Raw genomic sequence first — 16,818 nt, 5'->3', positions numbered from 1 at the left:
ATGAACAGTTGTATTGATTGTATTGCTACATATCAATATATTCATATATGTATTACTTTGCGGGGTGTAGGTGCCTATACATTGGAATAAAATAACCTGCCCATAGTAGTTTATATAGATACATTTATATAGATAAAATTGCGTATAATGATTCACATAATGTGGTGGAAAAACTAGGCTAATGACTTCTTCAAAAAATAAATGGAGCTAACCTGCAGTCTAATCAGTGAGATGTGATTATTATTATTTTTTTATTTATTAAGCACCAACAAATTATGCAGTGCTGTACAATTGGGGGAGTTAAAACACATCAGAAAAATACATTAATCCGTACAGATACATCAGGAGAAAATAATTCTACCTGTCAGCTTGCCATCTAGCCTTATGGTGCTTTTACGAAAAGCTTCTGGCAGGAATGGTGGCCTTTTGATGGCCCCACTCACGAGCTTACTCTCTAAAGATAGAAGGTTTTAATCGGAGCTGCCTTGCACAAAGTTTGTGTTCACTGTCCACAAGTCCACAAGCAGAAGGGGAGAAAACTCCAACACAAGTACCCCAACCCCGCCAGGCTCTGAAAAAATACTGAAAAAATATATAAACCAGACTACGGCCAATCCTCAAAATGGTAAGAGACAAGAACCTGGATTATTCAATGCTAAAGAAGAGCATTTATTTGATGTTGGCTACATATGAAGATTGAAACTAATGTAGCCATATACTTTCTCTGCCTGAAAAAAATAACTGTTCTGAGATGTAAAAAATACATTCCAAGCCAACTCAAAGATAAATTAATACTAACCAATACACCTAGGGCCAGTCCAACTTTAAAATGTAAACTCTGGTATAAAAGTAAATACTGAATTATGTGTAAGTGTACGAGAAATAACACAAACACACTGAGGAGAGACTCAAAAGGAATGCAACATGACATTCTGATGCATTGCAAGATTTGAATCATGCCAAGCAAAATAAATTAAACAAAAATGGGTTTGGAAACATGCAATTAACTAAAATAATTAGTCATGTCCAAATAAACAAAATACAGCACAAATATATCAGGGGGGAAAATACCGGTTAAAGACTAATGAATTAAAAAACATGTTAAGGAATGAATGTATCATTTTATAATTGTAATAAACTCATTCAGTTTTAGTTTTACAAAGCAATAAGTTTTCTGACATCATTCCGACAAAACTTTTCCATTTTCTGCTGAAAAACAGCCTCAGTAAACTAATTCATGTTTGTTATTCACATCTAAAAGTTGCCTTAGACATCCTAAGAGCGGTTTGGGAAAAACTTATTTTTGCATTAGACAATCCCATGTGATGATCACTTATATGGACTACAAGCACTTTTACTGAGAAAAATGCAACTCTGATGACTATTTGATCAGACACGATGCTCTTCTGCTTGGTTAGGTAACATATTATTTTGTGCATAAATTCTGTAAAACTCCCAGAACATGCACAAAAACACATATATAGCTTCTGTCATGATACAGCCATCCGCTGAATCTAATTTTGTTTTGTGGTTTCTTTTCACACTAGGACCTGCGTGTTGTCTAAATATGTAACACTGGTATCTCTGCTTAACACAAGAAAGCTGTAATAAAATGTATTATAATAGTTTTGAATAACAAAAAAAATACTCCTTATAGGGTTTGCCATTTTTATGTTATTTACTTGGTAATTGGATTTTACTATATTCTTGTTTTTTTTGGGGGGGGGGTTCATTGTAATAAATTTGAAGTTTTTGAATGTATTGTGAGTTTATATTCCATTTGAATCATACAGAGGAGAGGATGTGCCTGGAGGCCCCACCGTTTGGCGGAAGTTAACTGGGAGGCCATGCCCACAGACAAGCAGACTAAGAAAGAAGACACAAGGAGCAGCGCATGAAGAAAGAAGACAGAAGGACCAGAAGAGGCAAGAAAAAAAGTGGAGCTGCGAGAAAGGAGACAGGGACATTGAAGTGGTCAGCGAAGAAGGTAGGGAGACATTGAGAGAGAGTGTGAGAGAGAGTGAATGAGAGTGCGAGAGAACGTGAATGAGAGTGTGAGAGAGTGAATGAAGGTAAGTGACAATGAATATAATTTCCCAATGGAAACATTCCTCCAAATTTCATCCGCACGAAAAGGTCAGAAAGGAAATTTGTTGTCCAAAAACAAATGGACCAAAAATGAAACAAAAAATGTATACAAATTGTTTTGGTCCATTTGCACAAATCTAGTGCTTAGTGTGCTCCTTTTATGATTTGGTTATTCTCTTGCATCGTCTTGTTCTTCCCCTTCTTTCTTAGTCCGATTGGAGGAACGGGGTGGGGGGGTAGTCCAGAGGCTTTGCCCTTTTGTAGAAGTTCATTGGAAGACCAGAATAATGAAGTCAGATTATGTCTGCATTATTCTGTCTGAATCATTTTTGGTCCATTTGCACATGCACGTATGAATTACATGTAAATACCATTTAGTGAAATTTGACCACAATGTCCAACAAGGCTCCATTAGAATTAAAGATGGTCCTATAAGTCATTGTAGGCCTTGTATGATGGGTGTGTAAGATCAATCTTCATTTTCCTTAAAGTTCTTTATATAAAGTTTTCAATAATATCAACCTGTTTTCCAACAACATGCAACTGGAAAGTTAAGAATGGATAATGCATACTAATGTACAGCAATGTGCAATAAGGTTTTTAATAAAATGAGTCTTTTGGGCTGTGTCCAGTTGGTGCAGTTATATCTTATTCTCTAGATCTCTGTTGTGGATTGTTAACTAAAGTAGAAGATAAAATGGCCTAATACTTCAAAGCAGAGGACGACATCTAACAAGTTCACAGACAGAGTAAACATCACCAGAAATACTGCATTAAAAAAAGTAAACACTCAATAAGAGTTTTAAGCAGTGAAACTACTGAACAAGTTAAACGTAGCCTGAAGGGAGGTAACAGAGACCTCCTTTATCAAAAAGAAAAATGCACTTGATTTATTATTTATGAGGGAATAATTTAGCAGTTTAGCTTGTTATATACAAAAACGAAAATATTATATTTGAGTTTGTGTAAATATATATATATATATATATATGGTAAAGAGTACAATGTATTAAACATGGACTATGATTCAAAAACCTCATCTACACTCACTGGCCACTTTATTAGCTAGTACCGGGTTGGACCTCCTTTTGCCTTCAGAACTGACTTCATTCCTTGTGGCATACTTTCTACAAGGTGCTGGAAACATTCTCTATTCTCTCCATACAGCTTTCACCCTCTAGAATGCAAAAACATGTCACTGCCCCTCTCCTCCTTGAAGGTTCAATCACACTATGGTGTACACAAATTCCCACTGTGAAATAAAATAAAGGTCTTCTCTTGCTTTTTCAATTTTTCAACCCTACGGATATGGTTTTCCGTAGGGTGTGTGAGATGCAGCACAAAAGGGGTCATGCTAAGCGAAGGAAAGATACAGGAGTTGGAAATGGAAATTCCCAGCAGCAGTGGCAGTAGTGCCAGCCACATGTCTAGTTCCCAATTCCTTGCACCCATGCAGAACATCAGGACTAGATCCACCAGAGCATCACCCATCAGCCCCTCAAAGTCAGACTAATTAAATGGTCCTAAATAGTCAAAGCCTACTTTAAGGAACTGCCACTACCTCCTACTACTGACCCGCTAAGCTATTGGGACCAGAATTGTACCTTGTAGAGCAGGTGGCTTTCTTGAAGGTCAATCTGCCTAAATTAGGTTACCAAGCACTCAATATTCAAATATTGGGAAAATTCAGTCCAGTGCTGTATGTACTTGTCATTTGCCAGTGCCTGCCCAAGCCACACGCTTTACAACTGCTACCACTGCTTCTTTGTTTCCTTCCTTACTATGGGGCGGTCATTTATTTTAGTTTTTGGTATTCTGTAGAAATTCTGTCCCTTACCAGGGTCCTGCATGTGGCTGCCAGTGCTGCCCAAGCCCAGGGCCCTTCTGCTGCTGCTCCTCTGTCTCATGCCTTACTCTGGGGAATCACTTTTTTATTTTATGTATACTGTAGAAATTCAGTCCTGCACCAAGTGGCTGGATTTGTCTTCTTCCAGTGCCTGCCCAGGTCCAGTACCCTACTACCACTACCGCTGCTGCTCCTCAATCGCCTTCCTTACTCAATTACCAGGAATAATAGTAATATGGGATAATTATGCCCAATGTCATTCCTATTGCTAATGGACATCTGCAGGGACATACATTCATTCATATTTATTTATTGTTTATTTTACGAAGGAGACAAATTACCACTGCTTAGTACAAAACCTAGAGATAAATTTAATATTAATTTATTTATCTATAGGCTTTACTAATGTATAATGGCCAAAACACATAGGCTCTCCTGGCACATCAATTCGCTCAAAGTAGCTAAAGGAAAAAATATAATTTTGAGTGAATCGCTGTAATGTGAGATAGACAGCGAGATAAAAACCGGATATGAAAACGTTTATTAGAGCCTAAACGTGTCCAGGTACATTTTCAGAGAAAACATTGTTTGATCCCCAAAAATGCACTGATAAACATGTGTGTATTGGTCAAAATACAGTAGTTCATTCTCATATACTATATACCGTATTTGCTCGATTATAAGACGAGGTTTTTTTCAGAGCAAATTCTCTGAAAAATACCCCTCGTCTTATAATCGGGGTCGTCTTCTAATCAGACCTCAAATAGAGGTCTGATTAGGAGACTAAGATCCAGATCCCCCGCACCGCTGCAGGGGACCTGGATCCTCCTGTCGTCGCCCCCCACACACACACACACTTACCGGTGCTTCCGGAGGTGAAGTTGGCAGCGGGGGTTTGTATGCGTCCGTCGCAAATACCTTCCCCGACTGTCAGAGATCATTGTTCCAGAGTTCCTGATCATTGACAGCCGGGGAAGGTATTTGCGACGGACGCATACAAACCCCCGCTGCCAACTCCACCTCCTTCCGGCTGCCGCGGAATGAGACGTCAACCCGCTGCCCCGGCAATACACCAGGAAATTGGAAGCACCGGTAAGTAAGTAAGTGTGTGTGTGTGTGTGTGTGTGTGTGTGTGTGTGTGTGTGTGTGTGTGTGTGTGTGTGTAGGGCATTTCTGGAATGCCTTACACCCCTATATGCCACTCTGGCACTTAGGGGGTTAAAAGGCATATTATGGGGCAGAGTGGCATATAGGGAGGTATAAGGCATTTCAGGAGGCAGAGTGGCGTTAAGGGGGCATTTAATAGTGCACTCTGCCTCCTGAAATGCCTTATACCTCCCTATATGCCACTCTGCCCCATAATATGCCTTTTAACCCCCTAAATGCCAGAGTGGCATATAGGGGTATAAGGCATTTCTGGAGGCAGAGTGCTCTATATAATGCCTTTTAACTCCCTTAATGCCACTCTGCCTCCTGGAATGCCTTATACCTCCCTATATGCCACTCTGCCCCATAATATGCATTTTAACCCCCTAAATGCCAGAATGGGATATAGGGGTATAAGGCATTTCTGGAGGCAGAGTGGCACATAGGGGGTCAAAAGGCATACCATGGGGCACAGTGGCATATAGAGGGTTAAAAGGCATATCATGGGCCACAGTGCCATATTGGTGTGGCAAGCCTGGGGGCAGATGTGCGTAACTGGGGGACAGGTTGGAAAATACAATAGAAAATATAAAAGAAATAAAAACAAAAAAAAAATATTTTTCTCAATCATAGCTTTTATTAAAAAAAAATAGTTTACATGAATTAACATTTACTGGTAAAACTTTTTTCCTTTAGGGTCGTCTTATATTCAGGCTTTTTCTTTTTTTCCTAAGTTAATATTCAGATTTTGGGGGGTCGTCTTATAATCAGGGTCGTCTTATAATCGAGCAAATACGATATATAATGTATCTGTAAGTTTAAGGTATTGTGTGCACCTACATGAAGAACCTTTGTATATTCTTTTACTGGATATCCAGTATACTAAATGTTAAACTCTTATTGATTTTACAACAATAAGACATTATTAAACATATTTCATAAAACTCTGAAAGTAAAGGCTGGTAAAAAGTATGTTGCAAAAGAGTAACGGTATATGAGAAATACATTTTCCTCCATATAACCACAGTTTCTCAGGATTGCAATGAAATCCTTCTCTTAGCAAAGCAAGTAAATTGTAACATTCCTGGACATGCATTTGTTAGCAAAGTGAACACAAGAGTAACTGACTACCATCCTAAATTTGAATGGATGGTGCTGGATAAACAGTTATCCTGGCTGTCAACCATCCTGGCTAGTGTCCTGCTCATTTGGCTGCTGGCAGCTTTGCATGCACAAAATCCTGAATATGACATTGGCTCTGTGGAAAATTGGTTGTAGATTGGGTGTTCTTTAGGGAGTGTGCCTTGTTTTGCCACGCTGCCACCCCCAAAATGGCCAGAGATTGACAGAATATCAATATCACCAACCATGCATCAATGGGTGACTGGATGGACATGGGTGGAATATCATACACCCTGCAGTACACTGATGAGCCAATGTTAACAAAGTGGGGTTTTTTGTAATAGGTCTTGACAAAAAACCATTACTTGTGTGTTAGTAAACATATTATCATATTAAACCACTTGTTCACAGGTTCAGTTATTCTTATAAAATTTGACAGGTAAGTAAAGGTATTATAGTTCAGAATGAAATATCTAAGTTTATTTGTAATTACATGGATCAAAATAATCGGCAAAATTATTAATTAATAAGTTAACTAATCTATGGTTAGGTTAACACATTCTAATTGTAAAGAACTATTATACTAACTAAAAGAAATGCTGTGACATTTCTACAGATTGTTTTATTTTACTCAAACACTGTTTTTGCTTATATCCAGATTTCATTCTCTCTAGAAATTGTCCAACACTTGCTTATAAACTGGAAGTAAATTAATTTGAAACCTAAACCTCCATGCAAGTAGTACTAATGGCCTACTTGATTTAAAGGAAATGGATAATGAGTTGTGTACAGCAGCACACAAAATAGCTCTGTAATGTCGATTTAAATAAGCTATTGCACCTAATGTCATGTTGTAATACATGCTTGATGGCCTACAATGATTTACTTGCAGTTAGAAAACAATATGCGATGCATTATTGAACATAAAATGATAGCAAATGGCTTCAATTTTATTAAATGCACACTTTCCAGTTACATATCATCAGGCACATATTTTTATTCACACTTCTATTCCTTTATCTGTTGTTGGTATTACCTGCTTAACTGATTCACTGCATCTTAAGATCCATAAAACTAGCTTAGTTCTTAGAGTGTAAAATACGTTTCACTTTGTTCCATGATGAGGCAAATATGGGTCATTTTACTTAGCATCATCACTTAAAGGTGAACTGCTGTCACAGCTTTTATAGCTTTTTTTTTTTTAATTAAAACTTCCCATAGCTTGTGCTTTTTGTTTGTCAACCAGTGCAATTGTTTTGGAGATATTCAGCTTAAACATTAACCTCATGGAGATCTGTGTCTCAGTTTCCTATACCAAAGTTCTCTCTCTCTTCTTTTCCCTTACTTATGTAATGGTAGGGGAGGAATCCTCATATAGATCCTCGGGAAACAAAGTTCAGATACCTTTACTCATTGTCTACATGTAAGATGAATTTAAAATGCAAATGTTGCATTTTGGCTTTATGGAAAGTAACATAATTTTTTTTTTCATAATGGTACGATTTTACAAGAGCTGGAACTTCCATGTATGCATTTTACTGCATGCAAATAGTTAAGTGGTCTTTAGTTTTTTGGGTTAGAAAACCTTGGGAGTCAGCGTCTTTTGTCTTATTTTCCTCCTCCGCTGGCTGCCTTTACTGAAAGCAACAGGCTGAAACATACCCCGTAGTCCTCCCATTGAAGTCGACAGGAGCTCAGCACACAATGAAATCAATGGAAGTAGTGGAACTCTTCAATGTTACCTGAAAGATGTGATTGTTGCCGCACCTCTTACTGATATAGAAGTATCAAAGGGGAGGAGGAGGAAGATGAGAGAGACGGCTCATTTTCTAACTCTAAAATCTAAAATACATTTTCAAGTTGGGCAAAATGTTAAAAATATGTAAAGATTTTGCCAAGTCAACTAAGTGCTCGGGTCATATAAAAAATGCAGTAAACCAACAATGGTTGATACCTAAAAGGAGCGTTTTAAACATTATAAAGCATATACTTTTCTAAACACCGAGTCTCACATTTACAGGTAAGACAGTGGTTAACTAAATAAGGATGTGGTTACTGTCATTGAACATCATCATCTGTCTGGTGTGATATTATTTTGTGACACCTTTTGACTTTCATGGCATTTGGCGTGATGACAGAGTGATGAATCAGTCTGGAACTTATTTTTATATTACTACATTGTGAGAAGTGGCATGTGAAGTATTTAAAGCAACTTTTTGAGGGATTGAGTAGTGTGATTCTGCAATAAAAGCCAAACCGTCGCCAATATATAATATTTACAGCTTTTCCTGTCAACTGCACCTGCTTTTATCATGTTGGAATGATGGCGGGATATAAGAACAAAGGGGCTTTTGGATCACGGTTGTCTGATTTTAACTAGGGTGCAAAGAATTAGCTGTAGTAAGGGGAGCAACCATATTGGACACTTGAACCTACATGAACAAATAAATGCATAATTTACTTTTGTCATCTTCAGATATTTTTTAACACTTTTTTCAGAAACCATGCTTTTGGTGGATTTCTCAAATGATTGAAAGAAATCCACAGAATATTACTTACCATGGTATTTCATGTGCAACTCATAAACCACTAAATTATTGTGAAATCCAATATTCCATCAAAAATAGTGGGAGCCTTTTTGGACTTAAATCTTTTGGAAAACACCTTGTCGTTTGTCATGGCAACGATGAACCTTCCTATCCTTCACCTTGGAATTGCTATATTAGTACCTATAGGCATTAGGATTGATCACAAATACTTGATCCATAGTCTTTATTTATAGTTGGACTAAGTATGTTCTTGGAATTCTGAAATGGCTAAAAATCCCCAAAATGTATGCCTTAAATAGTAGTTACTGAGTGTGCGCCGATCTCTTGCTTTGTTGTATATGCATGTTGGTCATTTCAGAAGCAACCCAGAATCTGAATGTGTATGCCTTTCAAGGTGTGTTTCTCTTTTTGCATTTTTTTGGGACGCTTAACAATAGAAATCCCTTGATAGAAGGAATATGCTCAAATCCTCTCTCAAAGGCATGTTTGCACCATAGGATAATATGAAAATTAATGAAAAACAGCCAAAATAATAAGCATGTAATCCAATGTGTGCAAAAATGTGTATATCAAATAAAAAACAGCACTAGATTAAGGAAGCTGAGAGTTACTTACAGTGTTAAAGGACTGCTGCTAGTTGGCTAAAGGAAACACATTATAACTCAATTCTGTGGGAGTTTGGGATACATCAACGGATTGCAAGGGGATTTTGGCTCCGAAATGTAAATTTTGTCTGACCAATGTCTGCTGATTACACATGACATATAAATAATGTTGTATGTTGGATACTAACATTATGCTTTAAGCATTACTGTGTTAAAGACATGTTATTATTTAAGATTTACAATGAAACAATAGATGCAAAGATGTGATTAGTTCACATTAGGAGTGTGTTAATTTATATAAGAACTCTCAGACAGGTGCCATCAAGATTTAATGTTTGGTTAAATCCATTATAGGTGCATATACTGTATATCTGTTAACCATAATTGGGCTTTCTGCACCATTAGCACAATAACATTTCTTATGGGGTGTCGTGACATCCTCTTTTGGTATGGGTTTGACGGGAGTGTATACATTTGGGGGATTTAGTTTATGGTTTATACTTCTGAGCCACCATATTAGTGGAGGATTAGACTATCCTGCATCATTACCCCGAGATCAAAATAAGACAGCTTATCCCGATACACAACATATACCTCAACTGTTGGTCTGAATAATGTTACCTACCTCTATATGTAGCAGCTTGAAACTACAGAACCGATCCGTTTTCAGCGTTTGGAATGCATTAAGGTTCGCTACAAGGTTCAGCAAATCCTGTCAAGATGTGTTGTAATCAACAGCAATGTTGTCTAAAACACTATCAATCAGCAATGACTTGATTGATAGTGTATTATCAGTGGCACATAATGGGTGACAACATTTGCTTAACAAAGAAACAGGTAGTAGAAGAATTCAAATATGTTAACAGTGAAAGGTTTTAGATATTTTATTTTATTCCAGAAATGTAGGCAAATGAATGAAATGGTTTCATATACATGTTTACATCCAACAGTTCAGAAATATTGTTTATACATATAGTAAAAATGTACATCCTTTTTAACTGAATCAGTTTTCATTGATGAAATTTTCTAATTATTTGAACAAATATACCAACAATGCAAAAGAGTGATACATTTTATCGTAGCTACATCATACAAGAAACCCAGGATTTTCTCTTTTTTTTTTTTTCATTTTAGTTTTGTTTTTTTTTTTCTAAAAAGCAAATACTAACTTTCACACTTTAGCATGTCACAATTGAAGTATGGATAGCAACGTGAATGAATTTGTAACAGCTTCAAGTGATCGTGAACAATGTCAATATATTGTAAAATAGTTTGCTTTTTAAGTGGTTCAGTAGGTTTTAGTTCTACCTGTGCTCCTGATTCCCTCAATAACAAATTATAAGTGTGAAGTTAAATAGCTGTGGTTGTAGAATGATTACGGTAGCTTCCCTCGTCTCTGAAAACCCAGTTAGAGGTAATTCTACCCAATGCCTAAAAGTAACAGTCACATGAAAATTTGATTCTCTAACAGTAGAACTGTATCATGAATGTAACTATATATAATGCAAGCTATAAACCAATTTGGTTTAAGCGGTTGTGTGTGTGTATTTTTTTTTTCTTTTAAAGACAAAACTATGTAAAATAAAATTCTGGTAACTCCCTGGTGTTAGAGGTAGACAGTTTTTTTTTTCTTTCAATTCCTAGGTTTGGTCCATTTATTTTATTCAGCAGTGAAAGCCATGAATACAGAACAAATAACAGCTGTTACAATTCAACCATGACTTCTAACGTCAGAGAATTCAAGGTATGAACACAGTACACCATAATGAAAAATAAAAAGTATCAAAAAATTGTTTTTTTACCTCAAAAAACATAAATAAACAGGTATATACCACCAATACATAAACAGATGTTTGTGCTACAGTTAAAATTGGCTGTATACAAAATATAATGGTTCCCCATCATCAGCGTATGATAGAAGCAAGAATACATGAGCCGATTAAATTGTCAGACATTATGCTTTATAAGATATGCACAGAAGATCAAGCAATAAATACATACATTAGTTCAAAGCCTTACAACAGCTACGCAAAGCAGAGCGGGGGAAAAAAAAGCAGGTTTTTTTTTTTGCTATTACTAGCAAGCAATGATAATAAGAGTAAAAAGTCATGAAATGCATTAAAGCAACAGTTTCCTTAGAAAAAAAGTCTGGTCATTTATGGGTCCACCAACATTTTTACAGAATATGCACAATTATCAAAATACAGACCGAGCATCTCAGAAAACCCCAAAAAACCTAACATCTAATTTCAAAGCAACTGCAGTTTTGGAGGTTTTTCTGGTATAATGTGCAAGCAGCTATTTTTAATTGTATTTATACAAAACCCATGCAAAACTCTACAGGTATATGCATTATGTGGCTGAGACTTCCTTTCAAAGTTTTGATAACTGAGGTATGCATACTTTAGCATTGTAGTCTTTGGCCACTTTCTTGATGGTGTATAATTACCAGATTAACTTTAAATCTACCTAGGTGGACACATGTGAAGAGTGATTGCCCCTGTCTGGTTATTCTCATTCTTTTACTATCTAGGGCAATCCGTAGTAATGTGACATGTTTAGATACTAGTTGTCTTAACTTTCCGTTGATCATAACCAGAAGGCAAACAGCATGAAAAGTAGCAGTTATCGTGACGTTCTGACAATTAATGTTATCTGATGTTATTTTTTTTTTCTTGTTTCTATTTTTTTCTGCAGAGGTAGAAGCTTTCAGAAAGCCTTTTGGGTTAGTGGGAAAACCCTTTTTGAAAGCCATTGTGTCCTTCTATTTGGCATGATAGATGACTGTGTGTATCTTTTTTTAGTATTTTTTCGCTGACTCTAGCAAAAAAATAAATGATGAGCTTAGTTTGCAAGAACCAGTCCAATCTCATGGAACTGGTATGTGTTTAAAGCTCTAGCAGCCACCTTCTGTCAAAAACTGTTTGTAAAGCAATAACCATAATTAGGTTGTGAGGTCCCTTGGTTGGGGTAAAAATATCATCAAGACTTGGCACAGCACATGAAAAGCAACACGTAAAGATTCTAGGTTTCAGCAAAACATCTGACTATGTTATTTTCAATAGGAGGGAATTGGAACATTTTTGGGAGTTAGGAGTTGTTTTTGAAAACCAGCATCCCAACCATTTGGTCTGTGCAAGTCTTCAAAAGGGAGGGTATTGTTAGTGTTAATATCCCGTATAAGCAGAGGCAGAATTATATGTAACTTTGGTTTGATTGAAAATAAATACCATGGTCTAAAATTGCTATATCTTTGCTTTCAGTGTAAAAACTCACCTAGCTCACTTGAAATCAATATGAAATTAATTTTTGGCTTTACTAGACCGTTTATGTTTGGTTCCTACTTTTTTGTTGTTTATTATAACTATAAAAATAGTACACAACAGATAAAGACCATACAGTACAAGACATTCTAACGACGTGTATTCACCATAGAAAAACAACTGGTTGGATGGTAAGTAAATAAAAACCACAATGTTTTCAATATATAACAGTATGCAATCTGCATTTGTATCAAGTACACATATTTATTTTGGTTGGTGATCTTCACTGTTTCGCTTTCGATTATAACTTCCGCCGGAGAGACTGTTCTCACCCTCGTCTTACGTGAAAGCAAATCTCTGATGTTTTTGAGTGGCTTTTGGCCTCAGAATACACTAGAACTTAATTAACATTTTCTTATTTGTTTCTTTGTATCGGGCTAAATGAAAGATCCCAGAGGTCATCAGAAAACAGCAGGTAGTTCACGAAAAGGTTCCTTTGTACCAATTGAAGTTACAGAAGACTGACCAAAGCATGTGGCTGCTTCTGTTGTGGAGCGATTGGCCATTGTTAGAGTTGGCTTTGGTTTGCAGCTGTAGCCTTTGACTGTGTTTTCAGGTAGACAAAGCTTTATCACAAGGAGGTAAGGAGTACAGTTGTAAGGTATATGCAGATATGCGAATGGTTCTATGGTGCTTGCACAGACAATGTTAGTTTAGGATTGCACTTTACAACTTAACACTAACAGCACAGACTGGAAGCCTAAGGTTTTTAGATTGTTGCAACAGTCTAACTACTGTGGTTATGTAATAGCTAACTTATGTCATTTACAGTTGGTGGCACCAACATAAAAAATAAATTAAAAAACCCAAAAAGCATGAAATAAAATAAATGTGCTTGTTTGTTTCTTTAAATTTGGCCAGGACAAGCAGTGATATTTCTGATTCTACTTCTGTGCAAATTAAAAACAATGGCAACAAGTTAAACTTGACCAGCAATTGTTTCTAACATTATACTACTGTATGTTTGAGATTCACATTGATGAAACTAACACTATTTTTGGCAGTATATGAGGCCGTTTGCTTTCTATAGAACATGTATCCTCATATTTAGTCATTTCATGAACCCTTTTTGAGCCATACATTTAAATGGGCAAGCCATTATATAAAGAACAGTTTTTTTTGTTTTTTTTCAAGAAAATCAGTTTTTGTCTTAAAAAAGAAGACAACAAGCATCTTGCCTGTTGTGTTGAATCCCAAAGGGCTGGTTTAACAAGTTCCTCCAGGACTGTCTCCATTAACCATGTGTAATAAATAGTCACAGTAAAAATCTGTTGATATTCATGGTTGTGGAGTGGTTATGAAGGTCAGTGATATGTCCCTTCATTTGAGGTCTCTCAAGTCTCTTCTTTGTTATTTTTTTTGTTGGTTTTATTCCAGATCTTCAGATAATGGCTCTTCCTCAAGTTCTCTGTCTTCTTCCAATTCTGGACTGTGGTTGGCTGTTGTGACCAGGGACATTGGGCAGTCTTCGTCGTCAGCAATCACTGGCTCTTCCTTGACATGGATAGAATGTCTGAAAAGCAAAACAGATGGTCACAACTTCAATTAATTGCTAGTACATTTTTTTGTAATTTAATGCTTATTAGGGATAGCATGCATAAATTCAGTTTGAAATTACAAAGACAAAGTGGTAAAGATCCAAATTAATATCAGCTCAAAGAAACATTTACCACATGCCACCCCAAAACCTACATTGAATCATTGCAAAAAAAAAAAAAAATTATAATAATATTCCAACGCACATAAGAGGCACTGTGTATCAAACGCCAAGGAAAGGAAAACATATGATGGAGAGATTTCCCTCCCCGAGCCGCCCAGGGGACTACCACCCCACTCAGCCTAAAAGGACCGTGAGATCCACAGATCCCAAATCTTAACATACTGCTTTAACCTATCTTCCTATTCTCCTGTGAGTCTCAATTATATCCCGAACCTCCCTTAACACAGGTGGAGCCTTCCCAATAGTGAAGCTTGAAAAAACACATAATACATTTGCATTGGGAAGGAGCGATTTAATCAGTGAGCATCCCTAAGAGGGATACTCATCCCCAACATATCCACAATCAGGGATGATATATCTTTCCAAAGTGGCATAATCCTAGGAAACCCCACCAGACATGCCCCATAGTCCCCATCTTTCCTCATTCCTTCCTCACTCCCTCTCATTCCCTCATGCTGGGCAGACTACGATTGGACAGTATCCCACTAAGCAGAGCTGAGGCAGTGTATGGGAGAGACAGGTAGTATAGGAGGAAGAAATGTGTTAAGGAGAGATACGGAAAGATGTAGGGATATATGTGGAGGAAAGATGTAGGGATATATGTGGAGGAGAGAAGTGGGTTAAGGGGAGTCCCATGTGAAAGAGAGGCATTAAAGTCATTTAAATTATGGGTACATAAACTGGTTTAGATTGATCTCTCAAAAATTAACAAGAATATATATATATCTATATCTATATATATACTTATGTAATGTGATTGCCAGTGATATATGTATACACACATATGTACACAGTCAAACGTACATTGCTCTTGCCCCTAAAGCAAGAGAAGACCTGCTTTTTTATCTTGTTAATAGAAAGCACATTCTCTTATTAATATGCAGGGCTAGTGTGCCGCTTCTCAAGAGGGAAACCTGCAGCAAGGCTTTGCTATTAATCAACTTCAGCCCAGCAGTTCAGCAAGACATGATGATACATGTTTTTAACTCTAAATTAATGAATATCTTTACCAACTGTCAATAAATGAACAAAAAACACTGGTGAGGAACACAACTTGAGGTGGGAAATTTCCAAACACAACAGAGTGATGGGGAAGTGGGCAACTAACAAGAATAATAATGCTGTCGCACACAAACAAGGCTTAACATGATCCAGGCCCTACTCAAGGAAAGGCTTGTGCTGCAATGATAAATCTGCCAAAACCTAATTATTTTTGACATATTAGATGCATCAGGGAATCGCTGTGAAAAAAAAAATCCTTATCAAGTACTTTTTGCATTAGAAAGTGACTGAACCTGGCAGCCATCTCTTGGGCTATACTCTTCAATGAAAGAAGTAACTTTGAATTTTAAAAGGTACAGATTGCTTTAATATTCATTGCAAAATAACTTATTATTCAAACCTTATTGGGGAGGCTCTTTCCTTTTTTTTCTGTTTGGTGTGAGTAAATTATTCTATTTCTTTCTTATTTTTTTTTTTTTGAAAAACAGGACATTTAAATTGCTGAAACGTTAAAATCGTCAAAAAAATGTGTTTAAGGCAAAAAAAAGAAAAAGTTGTACTTTTTGTTTCTTCAGTGCTTACAAGAAAGTCGGAGCCTTTATTCAGAAGTGGATCATTTCGGCTCAAAATTGTAGCCTATCAGTAAGAAACACAATGCGATTTAGGGCTTCGCTATGTAAGGTATAGAACAAACTAGAAATCTAATTTATTAAACTCCAACAGGGCCCCATTAAATAGGATTTCCCTAAACAATTAACTCAGCGTGAAAGATTAGATAAGGAGGCACATTTATTTTGATACAAGACAGTACCCTTGAGCTTTATGACAAAGAGGGAAGCCTTCTTAAAGTACTGTCACTTATATTTATCATATGGTAATAAACAATCCTAGAGATATGTACTTAAAAATATTAAATAGAAACAAATGAGCTTACACCACACAAGGTCGCTGCAGTCATAAACCACAGCAAAAGCCTTTTTCCTAATGTGAAATACATAGCTTACAGCTTTAATTTGCATTAATTATAAATCAGTAACATGCTTGTGTGGTTTGAAAAAAAAAGTGAGAAAAATTATTAGTTCTCTCAGTCACTTTACGCTGTATTAAGATGTCTGGATGAGTCATTTAGTATTTAATGAGTAGGAAGCATTATAAAGTCAGAAATAAATGTGTACTATGTATCTTTGAATTCATTGCTGCAATTGGAATGAGACACTCGCATATTATGACAGGATTATTACCGGCAATCATGCACAGATATGCCGGGGATGCAAATACCATCATTAGCAGGGTATTGTAATGAAATAAGGTGTATTATCATTCTTTATGGCGACACAAACCGTATTAGGCATGCTCCAACTCGATTTGTACACGGTACAGAACTTCCTTTGCCTGGATGGCCCTTACAAATCTCTAC

At 36.6% G+C, this 16,818-nt stretch overlaps 1 protein-coding gene across 8 annotated transcripts in view; it reads right to left on the bottom strand.

Moving 5' to 3' along the window:
* Positions 1-10,225: 10,225 nt before the first annotated feature.
* FOXP2 (forkhead box P2) overlaps positions 10,226-16,818 on the bottom strand; it is a 116,216-nt gene continuing 109,623 nt past the window's right edge. For all 8 annotated transcript variants that reach the window (XM_053463000.1, XM_053463006.1, XM_053463007.1 and 5 more), the window contains one exon: positions 10,226-14,192. In XM_053463000.1, the coding sequence (XP_053318975.1) occupies positions 14,048-14,192 (145 nt within the window). In that variant the 3' untranslated portion in view covers positions 10,226-14,047. The remainder of the gene's footprint in view (positions 14,193-16,818) is intronic.

This window comes from Spea bombifrons, chromosome 4 (genome assembly GCF_027358695.1).
Source record: "Spea bombifrons isolate aSpeBom1 chromosome 4, aSpeBom1.2.pri, whole genome shotgun sequence".
NCBI classification, from domain to species: Eukaryota; Metazoa; Chordata; class Amphibia; order Anura; family Pelobatidae; genus Spea; species Spea bombifrons.
Note: the sequence above shows the minus strand (reverse complement) of the source record. Positions and strands in the feature narration are given on the sequence as shown.